Source organism: Crocodylus porosus, unplaced genomic scaffold (assembly GCF_001723895.1).
Source record: "Crocodylus porosus isolate Cpor-Errol unplaced genomic scaffold, CroPor_comp1, whole genome shotgun sequence".
Classification (NCBI taxonomy): Eukaryota; Metazoa; Chordata; order Crocodylia; family Crocodylidae; genus Crocodylus; species Crocodylus porosus.
In genome coordinates this window covers 15733411-15746624 of record NW_017728918.1, presented here as the reverse complement: position 1 = coordinate 15746624, position 13214 = coordinate 15733411, and the positions used below count along the sequence as shown (strand labels likewise).

The 13214-nt window shown below is 43.9% G+C and overlaps 2 protein-coding genes across 2 annotated transcripts in view; one reads left to right on the top strand and one right to left on the bottom strand.

Moving 5' to 3' along the window:
* The window catches only part of HS1BP3 (HCLS1 binding protein 3), an 86931-nt gene extending 82332 nt beyond the window's left edge, over positions 1 to 4599 (bottom strand). The window contains exon 1 of the mRNA XM_019537344.1: positions 4595 to 4599. The gene's annotated coding sequence lies outside the window, so the exon portion shown is untranslated. The remainder of the gene's footprint in view (positions 1 to 4594) is intronic.
* GDF7 (growth differentiation factor 7) overlaps positions 3489 to 13214 on the top strand; it is a 33608-nt gene continuing 23882 nt past the window's right edge. Inside the window, exon 1 of the mRNA XM_019538129.1 lies at positions 3489 to 3539. Coding sequence (XP_019393674.1) covers positions 3489 to 3539 — 51 coding nt within the window. The remainder of the gene's footprint in view (positions 3540 to 13214) is intronic.

The following is a 13214-nucleotide window of genomic DNA, read 5'->3' as shown; positions in this document are numbered from 1 at the left end:
GCGGTGGGTTTCACACCAAGCTGCACCCTCCCTGAAGCTGTATTTGTAATTCTGATCTAGTCTGCCTTGATTCTGTAGAACTGAGGGGGGGAAAAGCAAACAAAAACCCCAAATATTTTATTAAAACGTAAGACCTGATTTTCCTGATCCTGACCTTTGGCTTAGTCCTAGACTATTTACCAAGTGTTACACATTACATTGACACTACATTGACACCTGATCCATCACTTGAACAACTCTTTGTCATTAGGAAACCCCAAAAGTAACTGCATCTGGCAACAAAATACCACACTGGACAATTACCACCATACAACTGCTCCGGCCAGACCTTGTTCCTCCCGGCCTCTCCTCCGGCCTCCCCGGTTCTGAAATGGCCCCAGCAACACAGGCTAGTACTTCCTGGTGGAGAACTCCCAGCCCTTTGAGCACTTCCTAATTCATTTGGAAAGGAGAAAGCTGTATGCTAGAGAGACCTAACTACCCCCAGATAAGTCTGTGCTGTTGGAATCTCTCTCTCAACTGCATCGGTATCCAATCTGGTTATTCTGATAACAAGATGTACCTGGCATCTCACCTTCTGAGATAGCAAAAACAGAGGTGACTGGAGTCTCTGAATAGCAAGCAACTGCTAAGATATGTCCCTTTCTGCAGAACCCTTATCATTCAGTCCAATTAGATCACCAATTATAATATGTAAGAGGCAAGGATTTTTGTAGGTAGTATCTTTTATTGGACCAGCTGCATGGGCAGGATGGACCCCGACACATTTCCAAATGCAATGTATTCTTTTTAAGTCTATCCCAACAATGCAGTTGCTCCCATAAAAGATATCCACAAAAAACTTTGCCTCTTCCATAATTCCTGAATCATCATGACTTCAACATCACTCCAGCACTACCAAAACCATAATAATACATTTTCGCATACATGAATTTGACACTCCTCAAACTGAGGTACTTAATTTAGCTTCATAGTGGGCTTCCGCTCCCTACCTGCTAAGGTGCCTCATCTTTCACCTGGCAAGGGTCTGTGCATATCTGTGTATGCACGTGCATGTGCATACATGCATGTGTGTATGTGTGTGAGAGAGAGAGTCCCTGTGGGTTTTTTTCTCTAAAATCCTAGGTCCAAATCATATGACGACAAAGCTAACATGTTTAATGATTTCTTTGCATCTGTCTTCCTAAGTAGGGACCAGAACAGTCACCTCCCTACTGGGCCCCCCCTTGGGCCCCAGGGGAGGCACACCTGGGCCAAGGGTTAGTGAGGAACCAGTTAGGGAACTTCTGGAGGGACTGGATGTATTCAAGTCAGCCGGCCCGGACGATCTCCACCCTAGAGTACTAAAGGAATTGGCCGAGGACATTGCAGGACCCCTGGCATGGCTTTATGAGCACTCGTGGTGCTCTGGTGTGCTGCTGGAGGACTGGAAGAGGGCCAACGTGGTTCCCATCTTCAAAAAGGGGACGAAGGAGGACCCGGGAAACTATAGGCCAGTTAGTCTTACCTCGTTCCTAGGTAAGCTGTCTGAGAAAATTATTCTGGCGCACATCCACGAGGGGCCAGCAGGGGACTGCATGCTTAGGGACAACCAACATGGGTTCATCAGTGGCAGGTCCTGTCAGACCAACCTGGTGGCCTTTTATGATCAGATCACCAAATCACTAGATGCAGGGGTAACAGTGGACATAGTCTTCCTGGACTTCCAGAAGGCCTTCGACACTGTCTCTCACCCCGTTCTCATTAGGAAACTGGGGGACTGTGGTGTCGACACCCACACAGTCATATGGTTCGCCAACTGGCTGGAGGGCCGCACCCAGAGAGTGGTGGTGGATGGGTCCTTCTCAACCTGGAAGGACATGGGCAGTGGGGTTCTGCAGGGCTCGGTCCTCAGGCCCGCAGTGTTCAACATCTTCATCGGTGTCTTGGATGCTGTGTTTCTGGTTGTGCAGACTGGAAATCAAACCTCTTCCCTTAGGCAGGCTACATCTTGTTCACTCCCAGCCTCGTTTATGCAGTTGAATTAGTCAGTTTGATTTAAAAAATAGAACTAACCCTCATAGCAGGACTAGAAACCAGGCCTTCCTGCTGCAGGGAGGGCAGTATCAAGTGGGATACAGTCAGGCTCTCCCTTGCTTGATCCTTCTGGTACTCTTGGCTGCTCAACAGCCCACCTTCTTCAATAGACAGCTCCTCCACTCCGCCTATTTTATAGCCTGGGGCTTATGATAAAAATGATTAGGGACCTGGGAGGCAAAACTTAAGAGGAAAGGCTAAAATTACTAGGGTTATTTAGTGTGAAGAAGAGAAGATGGCGGGCAGGGGTGCTGGGCACTGATAATAGTCTTCAAATACCTGAAGGGCAATTACAGAGAGGCTAGAGATGAGCTTTTCTTTGTGGCCATAGGGTCTAGGAGCAATTGCCTCAAGCTGTAGAAGGGGAAATTTAGACTGGAGATTAGGAGGAACTTTTTTGACTATGAGGGTGCTCAAGCATTGCAACAGACTATCTCAAGAAGCTGTGGAATCATCATCCTTGGAAATCATCAAGAGCATGTTGGACAGATGCTTGGCTGGCTGGATGCCCCTGCCTTGCTCAGGGGGCTGGACTGGTAGATGACCTTGTGAGAGGCATTCCAGCCCTAATTGCCTATGATCCTATGACACTCTCCTAGAAATGGGAAATGTAGGATAAGCCCCTTCCTTAACACCCAGGTCTCTCGCTACAGTAGGTCCATTTTATACAAACAGGTAGATGACAACAGGCTGCTGTGTGTCCCCTTTGCAAGTTCTCTGAAGACAACCTTCACCAATGCTGTGCCTTTTGCCCTTACCTTTCCACCTTGAGGCTGGAATCCAAAATCCTCCCCTTCCTGGAAGAGACCCAAGGGGACCTCGCCCTGATTAGCACGTCTACTTACCCAGCAAGTCTGTCCGACTTCAGAAGCTGTGTTATTTTCTGAAAGGGTCTAACCAAGTGACCAAACAGCTTTCTTAAATCGAAACTTTTTTTTAGCAGGAAGAGCAAAGCATTTAGAGAAGAAAGGACTTTTAAAAAAGAGTCTATATATCACTGTCTCACCTAAGGTTTGACTATTCCCTGATAAATTAGGCAGGCCTGCCTTCTTCAGATACCCCAGCAAGTGTCCATTTCTTCATTTATTTTCCCTAAACATAATTCCTGAACATTACCTTTATGAGAGAGTCTTCTTTTAAACTGCCAGATTTCTTTTTGGTCTCCTGTATTCTCCGCTCCCTGTTCCTTGGCCTTGTCCTGTTTCTTAAGAGATTATTTTGAGCTATTCGTTTGCCACTCTATTTGTTTTTTTCCTTGAAGACCTCCATTAAGTTAAACTAACACAGGCATACGGTGGATAGACATTCATACCATGTTTGTAAAGTATTACAGAGCAAATTCATATTTGCTGCTAGCTCATTCAAGAATCTGCCCAAAATATCTGCTCATCTAAGTGTCTTTTTCCAAAAAGATGAGGATTTCTGCGTGGATTCCTGCAGTCATGAAGGATGATCGTGATGGGGTGAGGAGAAGACAGCAATGGAGCCTCGGGTGACCTTACGATTCTCTGCTTCTAAAGGAGAAATTACAGGAATTTCTCCTCCTTCTAGAGATGGCTGAAGGATTGGTGCCAGGGAAGGGTTCAGATGATTTACAGTCAGGAGGCATTCATAGAAGAAGCTTTGTCACAGAACCTGGAGTACTAGCCTGCTAGGAGCAAGGTTGGCAAGACTCATAAACTGAAGAAATGGATGGGAGAGAAACTGAGCTGTGAGAAACTGGTGCAATCCCCAAAGGGTAGAAGTACGGCCTGGCTTGCAAAGGGAAAGAAAATGCTAGTGGCAATATTGATGGCACTAGCAGTCAGGTAGACAAGACCATTAGTGAAAAGACTACCTAAGCTTGCTAGAAAATTGAACACTAGAAAAATTAAAGCTATAAGTGTAAGATGTGGAACCAGATATTATGGAGAAAACAGATGCGGTATTGGCAAATGTGTGCTTATCCCAAAAAGGTAGAAATAAAGGTGAAAGGTATGAGCTAATACGTTACATTGGTGACATGGTAGACTGTAAAGATATCAGATACAACAGCATGAATGAAAAGAAAGGGTTGTTATAGGTCAAAAATCCTTTAGCAAAACATTGTAAGAGATCCTAATAGGATAGTACCTACAGATTCCCAGGGTTAGATCTGAACTTAGAGAGATCTGTGTAATGTTATTATACAAATAAATACTACCAAGGATTGTGTCATTAACTGGAGACTTTCCAGATGTCAATTGGTGAACAAGTACTTTTAATAATGGTGAGAATGATTATTAAAGGATGTGATAGCTGACAAATTTCTTTACCAAACAATCACTGAACCAACAAGAGGTGATACTATTTTAGATTTTGTGTTGGAAGATCTAGTTGCTAAATGTAACCTTAGATGAAGTGATTCAAAACTGATCCAATATAAATTAAATGGAAGGATTAAAAAATTGGCCAGTAATAAGGCTCCTGAGTTTAGAACAGCATAAGGTGGTCAAGTCAGGGGAACAGATAATCTCCACTGCAGAATACAGAAGGACACAGCAGATAAAATAGCTAATCCAGTATCAAAGATTTCAATAATGCTATCAGAAAGTACACTAAATACCAGGTTTTCTAGAAATTCTAAACCTGGTGAAAATAAAACTTCATATGCTACCGTTGTTGCTGTGTATTCTTTTTTTTTGTTAAGCATGTTGTGATGACAGAGAAAAAGAGGAGACAAGAGAATAAGAGGGGAGGGAGAGAGAAAAAGAAAAAAGGAAAGAAGAAAAAGAAGGAGGGAGAGAAAGCAAGAAGAGAGAAGAGAGAGAGGAGGGGAAAAAAGAGGGAAGAGAGAGAGGGAAAGAAAGAAGAGGGGGGAAAAGGAAAAGAGAAAGAGGGGGAAGGAAAAGAGGAGGCAGAAACTACAAGGCCCAGCCACCCCCCTCCACAGCACTGCAGGTGCTGGCGAGCAGCGCAGGTATCGGACCCATGAGGTGGTGGCAGCTGCACTAGCTACTAGTGTCCTTTCCCCTCGCCCCCAACATTGCAGGTAGGCAGGTGGGTCCAGAGGTGTCACTGTGGAGGCTTGCTGCACGGTATGGGGGCTGGGCTCAGGAAGAGGGGGTCACAGTGGTGCAGTTGCATTCCCTTTGCTCCCTGCTCCTCCCAGAGTTTAAAACCAACCGTCTGGCAGTGGCAGCAGCATTCTTATTTAGGCAGAAGTGACAGTCCTGGCTCATTATTATACACCTGATTCCTTCTAAACTCTCCATTTCACAGGTATTCATGACCCTCTCTCCTTTTTAATGGTCTTCAGTGGTTCCACTAATCAAGCTAGCCTTTGTTCTTCAGTTCTGCTGTCTGCTAGCTGCTCCTGGTACTGTAAGTCCGATTTCACGGCCCTGCAAACTATTTTTAACTCTGTCTAGAAACGTTAACTCAGGTGTGGAAATAAATTTCACTGAAGCACTGGCTGCAATGCCAAGATGCTCCAGAAGGCTAGATTTTGTTTTATGAACCTGAAAGAGATGTACATTTCATTCTATTGACTACAGGACTAATGAAATACCTTTTGATTCTTTTTGCCTAATGTGTTTTGTATTCATACATAATATATGATATAGCAAATTAATGCACATTTCAGTAAAGTTGTATTTGTTTTTGTTTTGATCATAAACTGAATAATACAGCCCGAAGCCACTAACCTATTAGTAACATTTCTAGTTTCTTTTTAACTGGAGAAAAATATGTGTTGTGTTATATGTGATAATTCACCTCACCATCTGGACCTCCCTTTGCAAAATCCTAGATCTGCCCATATCCCAGAGGCAGATGACCCTCTGCTCTCCCTTCTTTCCAGCAGCATCATAGGAACAGGGCTTCTCAGCTTCTAGCTTTTTCATTGCTTCACTATCAAACAGCTGGAGGTGGGAGAGGGTAACAGCAAAGCCTCTTTACAGCAACCCCCTCTGATGTATAAAGTGAAGGGAGGACTAGGAGCAGCTGCTACTGCTTAAAAAAGGCTCCTCTCTCCAAAGTGTAGAGCAGGGGAGAGAGTTGCAAATGGTTGGAAACTGTGTTTTTAGTTTGTTTTGGAGATAAGAAAGAGCTTTTCCCAAATGGAGTGAATGTAAGAACAGTGTCACTGAAGACTTTCATGCACACTGCAGGAGGGAGCTTCAAGCAGGCACGGGGAGAGGAAAGCCAGAGCTAGTTGACCTACAGTTTCAGGGGGCTGGTGAATGAGAATGAAGGAGGAATGGGAGAAGCTACTATTTCCTCTCTCCCCCACCCACCTTTCCCTCCTCCCATCTGACAGAACAGGGCAGGAAGGACAGAGGGCATGCCTGGGATCTCTCAGGCACAAGGTGGGATACAGAGAGCAGAGCGGAAATTCGCTGCATGTTTGGTTTCAGAGCAGCAATGGTGGGAATTGCAGGTGGGCAGGAGGGAAAGAAGAGCCTTAAGTCTGTGAGCTGATTTTAGAGGGGTCAACTGAAATGATTTCACATGTATATATGTGGGAGAGAGCAAGGGTAGCTTTGCACCAGTTTCAGTCCTTCTACCCCCAGATATGTGCTGCAGGCAGCTCAGCTGCACCCAATAATTTAACCCTGCCTGAATGCTCACCAACATTACAGATGCAGAATGTATTAGCAATGCAAATCTGATCATGATTTCTATCCTGTGAAGTAAATGAACATCAGCAGTGCTTTCCACTCTTACTGTCCACTAGAGAGCACTCAGTTATAGCCAATAAACTCAGGATGCAGCTCCAGAACATAAAGGAAGACAGAACACCAGCGTTACAGATAGCTCGGAGGAGTCAATTGTTCGAGCCTTGTTCTTTTTCTCCTTTCATATGGCATCAGATATCAACTTCGAAATCAATGAGCCACTGGCTGATATTGTTGCTCAGTGTGCGTCTTTTACCTGCCCCACCTGATTTGTAAAGATTGCAGCTTTCAACTGGCTGCTGGGGTGGCAAGGGCACTAAGGTGCATGGCTGACAGCCCGGAGGTCTCAGTTTTGAGGAGATGCATTCATGGTGTGGTTCTGTCAGATTCCAGTGAATCTATGAAGTCTGATAAATACCTTATCACAAAGACAAAAAAAAGGAAGGAAGTCTTTGATTAAGTGCTATGCTGTTGATTGGGCACCACATTTACCCAGAGCTGTCCAAGATGTTCATCCTGTGAACTGCTGCTCTGAAGCAGTTGTATCCAGATGTCTATTCAACTTGACCCACACTTCTCTGTCAAGGTTGTGCCCAAAGTGGGACTTGTTTGGTGTTGATATAAAATGATATACGAATAGGTTTGACCTTTCCCAGCAGTCAGCCCACACCAATGCTGTTCATAGGTTTGATTCAGCATCCCTAGTCTCTTCCAGGAGCTTGTGGGCTTCACATATAAATGATTTACAACTCTTAAGCTTCCATCTGTTTGGGTCTTCAGTTAACAGTTGATAAAGCAGGTGATTTTGTCATCTCTTGCCTCTATTGCCAGTAATGATGTTAGGGTCTGTCTTCTTACATCACTTGGTCTAATGCTCAGGAGTACAGGGAGTACATCTGTGTGTGTGTAAGTTGTGCAGACTGTTATGTGTCTCTGTGCGCTGTTAAGTACAGTGTTGAGCTTTTTAGTGTGACAACGTCTAATCCATACAGGAGCACAATATTCTGCTGGGGTATATACCATTGCAAGTGCGGTGGCTTCGAGCACTTTGAAGTTGGCAGCCCATGTTGTGCTGGCTAAACGTCTTAGGGCAGCTACCTATGCAGAGACTTTACTGCTAACCTGAATGTGATATTTATAGGTAAGAGAATGGTCTAATGTGACTCCTAGGTAGGCTGGGTATGCTCATGGGAAAGGACGTGGTCGTCTATTCTGATATTCAGTATGCTCTTGGCTCAACAATTGTCCAGATGGAAGAGTGAAGATAATGATTTATTGATGCTCAACTTTAAGTGCCATTTGCAGAGATGAGTTCCCTGTCAATACTCAGTGTCTTTTCCAGTTCTATTATGTCCAGTCCTTGGATGTCTACAACAACATTGTCAGCATACATGTAGCGCTTAGTTGCTGTATGCAGAAAGTCTGAGGTATATACATTAAAAAGTACTGGTGCTAGCACTGACCCTGGGAGGACTCCATCCTTCAAAGTTTTTACTCTGCTTTTTTCTCGTTGGCTGGTAGTGAGTTTGAATGAACTGCTGAAGATTGTGTTTATGATGAAAGTGCATAGTTTGCGGTCAAATATCACAGAGTGCAGTTTATATTTGAGACCTTGATGCCATACAGTGTCACAGGTGGTTGTGAGGTCAATAAAGACTTTGCCTGTTTCCTGGCTCAAGCCTGGTTCATATTAATGAATTATCAAGCTGAAGTTAGTTGGATTACTTGTGTGCTCCCACGTAATGTTCACCGAGCCTTGTTCATGTTGACTGACTTCAGCTTGATAACTCAGTAACATGTAAACTGGTATCAGTAATGTTTTGCTTTCTGTGGTGCAGAAACCACACAGCAGTGTGACTGTGCTTGGCTGTAGGAGTGCAGGAAAGCATTTTTCTGTAGAGCTAACCTAAAAGCATTTTGGTATCACAGAGCCAAAATTGCTTTTGCCCTCCTTCCTCAGAGCAATTTCCCCTCCTCACTGTCACCACTCACTGTATGAGGTGGCATGCTCACAGGCTGCAGAGTGAGCCATGCCCAGTTGTCTCGGGGTGAAGGTGGGATCATCGCAAAGAGAAGGAAGCAAAGGGAGGAATCCTGGAGGAAGCACCCACTTCCAGAAAGAAAACTGGGTCAAGCAAGCTCCCTTCCTGTTCCTAGACAGCACTCCATGTCTTTCCCTTTCTAAATGGACTCAGGGTTCAGTGTGTGGAAGACATTACAAAGTCTTTTCCAGATAGTAAAAAACCTTTGGGGAACCAGTTGGCCCAGAGGGTTTCTAGGTGCTTTGGACTCTTGACATTCCTCGTTCTACATGACGGACAGTGACCAGAAACGGGCTCCGTCCAAAAATGAATTGCACCTTTGTTGGTGCTCTCAGCACAATGGGACAAAGACCAAATGGACCGGGGCCATGATCCTCTCTTTGCTCAATTGATAGCTGAGACACATGTGAGGAAATATTGCTGCCTTTGCCGTATCTGCCCAGTCTCCAGGACTGTCGACCTGCAACATTATCCAAGCATTGGCTTCATGTAGAGACAAAGAAAAACCCTCTCAAAGTCCATGAAAAAGTTCAGTGATTTGCAGCCACTTCTATTCACTCCATTCAATATAAATGACTGCAGTCACATAGCTTAATCCTCTCTGTTCCTCTGACAGACAGTAAGAAGGGGGGAAATCTCCATCAGAGCATGGTTTTGACCTGGTGATCTCATTCCAAGCTTTACATTTATCTCTCTTCTGCAATGCAGGGAATAGCTCTGCTTCGTTGCCGTGCTCGCAGCAGTTCGGCATCGGCTGGGTGTGATTCTTGGCAGCTCTCAGGTTTGCTTTTCATCTCTCCCAAACTAACAGGCGAACAACAGTGAGTTCATAAGCCTGGGGGGAATTGTCTGCCAAAGGCCCAATCCCTGGCAAATGACTCTGCTCGTAATCATGGTGGGACATGCAGAAATCAGAGCCCTACTTAGGGTATAGTAAATAAAATGGAAAAAACCAAGAACATAGGAACATATTTAAAAACAAAATAAATTGGCTATGAAAACACAATTTAAACACTGAACATAAAGTGTTTTAGGCCTAGATCATATTGGGAGAAATACAATATTATTTAATTATTGAAAAAGGCTGTGCTGGGGTAATAGGATTCCAGTGAGATGACCAGTCACTCTATCATTTATACCCCTGTTTGTTTTCAGATGACAATTACAGAACCCAGATGTGAACCTGTAGGAGATTTTATATTAGTAGTGGGGTTCTCTGTGAGTTTCAAAGGTAGCTGGATTGGTAGATTTAAAGTTCATTCTTGTTATATGATGTGGTAAGGCTGTTGATAGCTTGTCAAGGCAGACTTTTAACCTATACACCTTCTACACATAGGGTAGATTTATGCTGGGGAGAAAAGAGGAGAATTATATCACTGTTCTTCATTATCCCTGATATTTTTTCTACTTTAAAACAATTAGCTTGTAATATGATGAGTGATACGTCAGGAACAATCTAAGGGAAGCCATAAGTAATCCCTGTTGAAAGATAATCCTTCGTTTTGCCCTGCTATAGTTCTGGAATTAAAATTCCATGTCTCTGCTAAGCATTGGGGTCCTATGTAAATCATGGATAAATGTCATAGTATCCAGCAAAGAAGAAGGGATCATATTGCATGGTTTGCCCTAGTTTAATAAAACCAGCTCTTACAATACAGCAAATTATTTATATGACTTACAAATGCAGCTGCTGTAGAGAAACTGTTTTTGTGAAAAATGAAAAAAATGTGAAGAAAAAGGGTAGGCTGGAGTAATTAACTCCTCCAACTGGTTCAATGGAAAAGAGGCAAGGGTTTTCTGTGAATTTTTTTATTGAATCAGCTGTGTAGTTGAGAGAGCGGATGGTCAAGCTTTAAGGCATAAAGTGCCCTTCTTCAGGTCTGAGAAAGAAGCAAACACAGGCTAAGCTACATAACAGGAACAAATTGGTTTATGTTCACACCACATAAATAAAAGAAATCACTTAAGGAGGAGAGGATGAAGTGACAGTGAAGACAGGTGATCAGAAATAGTTTCAAAAGAAGAAAAACGCCAGTAAATGGCTACCTTAATTATTTTAACCTAATTCATTCAAAAGGTATGGGTTCTTCTGACCATGGACTACAGGAAGGTTGTAACAATAGACAGTAGATTGTAATGAGTTAGAAAACTATTGTCCGTGTTTAGTCCGTTGTTTTTATGTTCAGTAAAGTTCTGATTTTTTGTTCCCAGATCCATCTTTTGCAGGTGTTTTATAGATTTCCCTTGAGTGCAAAGATTGTGAGATCAAAAAGGAAGTGGTTGTTCTGTGAAAAGTCTTCTCCTAATGGTGACTGTGTTTCTGTTTTTCATCTTTTTCCTCCTATGTTCTGGAGCATAGATGTGTCTGGTTTTACCTAGCTAGTTTCCACGAGGGTATCTGGTGCATTGGATGGTGCATTCTCTAGTAGACACACCTAGGATCCAGGGCCAGGTGAAAGAACTGCCAGCAGCTATGGAAGCTACCAAGCCCTTCCAGCGTGTATGTTTTCACTGCACAGTTAACCCTGTTTGTTGCCCAGGACTGCAGCCCAAACTATCCGCAGAGAAAAACCTGCGGTTCAAATCCAGGGTACAAGGTGCTATAAACCCAGACAAGCTTTCATGGCAGGGGATGGGACTGAGACCAAAGTTCATTTGAACTTGGGCTGTGTACACACCGGTGTTAAACTACATGATATGGGCAGTCATACCCAATGGTAAGAGCAGAGGTTTGGAACCAGATTCACCAGCCAGGAGACAAACCAGAGATTAGCATGGTAAGAAGCAAAATGTTACATTGTAAGGCTGACTGAAACACAGAGGAAAATAAAACAATTTTAATTTAAAAATCACAAAAAGGAATTATGAAATGTCTTTTTCTCTTTGTGCCTACGCTAATTCTAGTGGTATTTGGTGGACAGGTGATTGGTAAAACTAGATTACAGTCAACACCTTTCCCAGAGATGAGGCAGAAGCAGCCCAACAAACACACATGCTCTTATGATTTCAAATGAGAGATGGAAATATGTGTCATCTCCATTTTGCAATCACTTCCAAAGGCATCTTACATACAGATGATACTCCTACGTGTGCATGTGTGTATCTGCAGAGCAGTGCATCTCACATATTTGAGGTTGTGTAGTCCTATTTAAGTTTGTCACATGTACCCCTACAATTACATGTTATGACTTATAATCCCTGCCCCAATCCAGACGCTTTATGTCACAATAGCCACACTGCAACCCCTTCAACAGCTTAAGAGATACCATAGAGTTGTTCTTTATTTTTTGTTTTTGCTTTCCTTTTCTTCCACTTAAACTTCCCCTTTTCCTTCTGCTTTTCTATTTTTTCCTGTCCTCTAGAAATTCAATGTGTCCCTCCAGGGTAGCCATACCCCAGTCTGATGAATACTGCTCTAGCAGAGATAAATCAACCACTGTTATTTAAATGCTATCATGTATACGTTGTGCTTTGATCTCTTGTAAGTAAATGTTCAGCTTCCCATGCACCTGGGGCAAGTGTACCCCCATCTGATTCTGTTTGAGAGTTAAGAAAATAACAAAACAGGAAAGAACAGAAGTAAAGACCCCATAAGACAGATCATCTGTCTGCAGCTGATGTTATAAGCCATCTTACATGCCTGTACAAGGGTGTAGAAAGACAGAAGGTGCCCTCTTGGCCCTTTACACAGACTTCCTTCATTGTGGATAGTAGAAAAGAAGAGCTCTTGGGGATTACTCTTACCCTTCCCAGGCCAGGGGGTGTAGAGCAGGCCAGCAGGGATGAGTATGCACAACACCAACTCTAACTCTGTCCACCGTATGCGCTAGCCAGCAGGGGAAGTAATCTATGCCAGGTAAAGGGCAGATCCAGATTACTTCCATCTTCTCCCCAACCCAAGAGCAAGGAGAAGAGCCAGGGACCAGGGTGTGACTCAGAGTTCTTGGCCAGCTCTTGACACACCACAAACACACACTGTCGTCTGCTCGGGGCCTGTAGCAAAGCTACAATAGAGCCTTACATCAGTACTGAACCAGGGACCCTGTATTTAAGCAAGGTGGGGAAGTGCCTCCTCTTTTCCCCCTCCTCCCAAAACAACCAACTCGTTACGTGGCCCTGTCATCCCTCCCCATAATTTCATAGATTTCATAGACATCAGGGCTGGAAGGGACCTCGGGAGATCATCGAGTCCAGCCCCCTGCCCAAAAGGCAGGAAGTCACCTGGGGTCATAGGATCCCAGCAAGATAAGCATCCAATTTACTCTTCAAGGTGTTCAATGTAGGTGCTTGAACCACCTCCGATGGCAGGTTGTTCCAGACCTTGGGGGCTCGGACAGTAAAGAAATTCTTCCTTATGTCCAGCCTGAAACGGTCTTGCAGGAGTTTATGACCGTTCGACCTCGTCATCCCTTGGGGCGCTCTGGTGAACAGACGTTCCCCCAGATCCTGGTGGTCACCC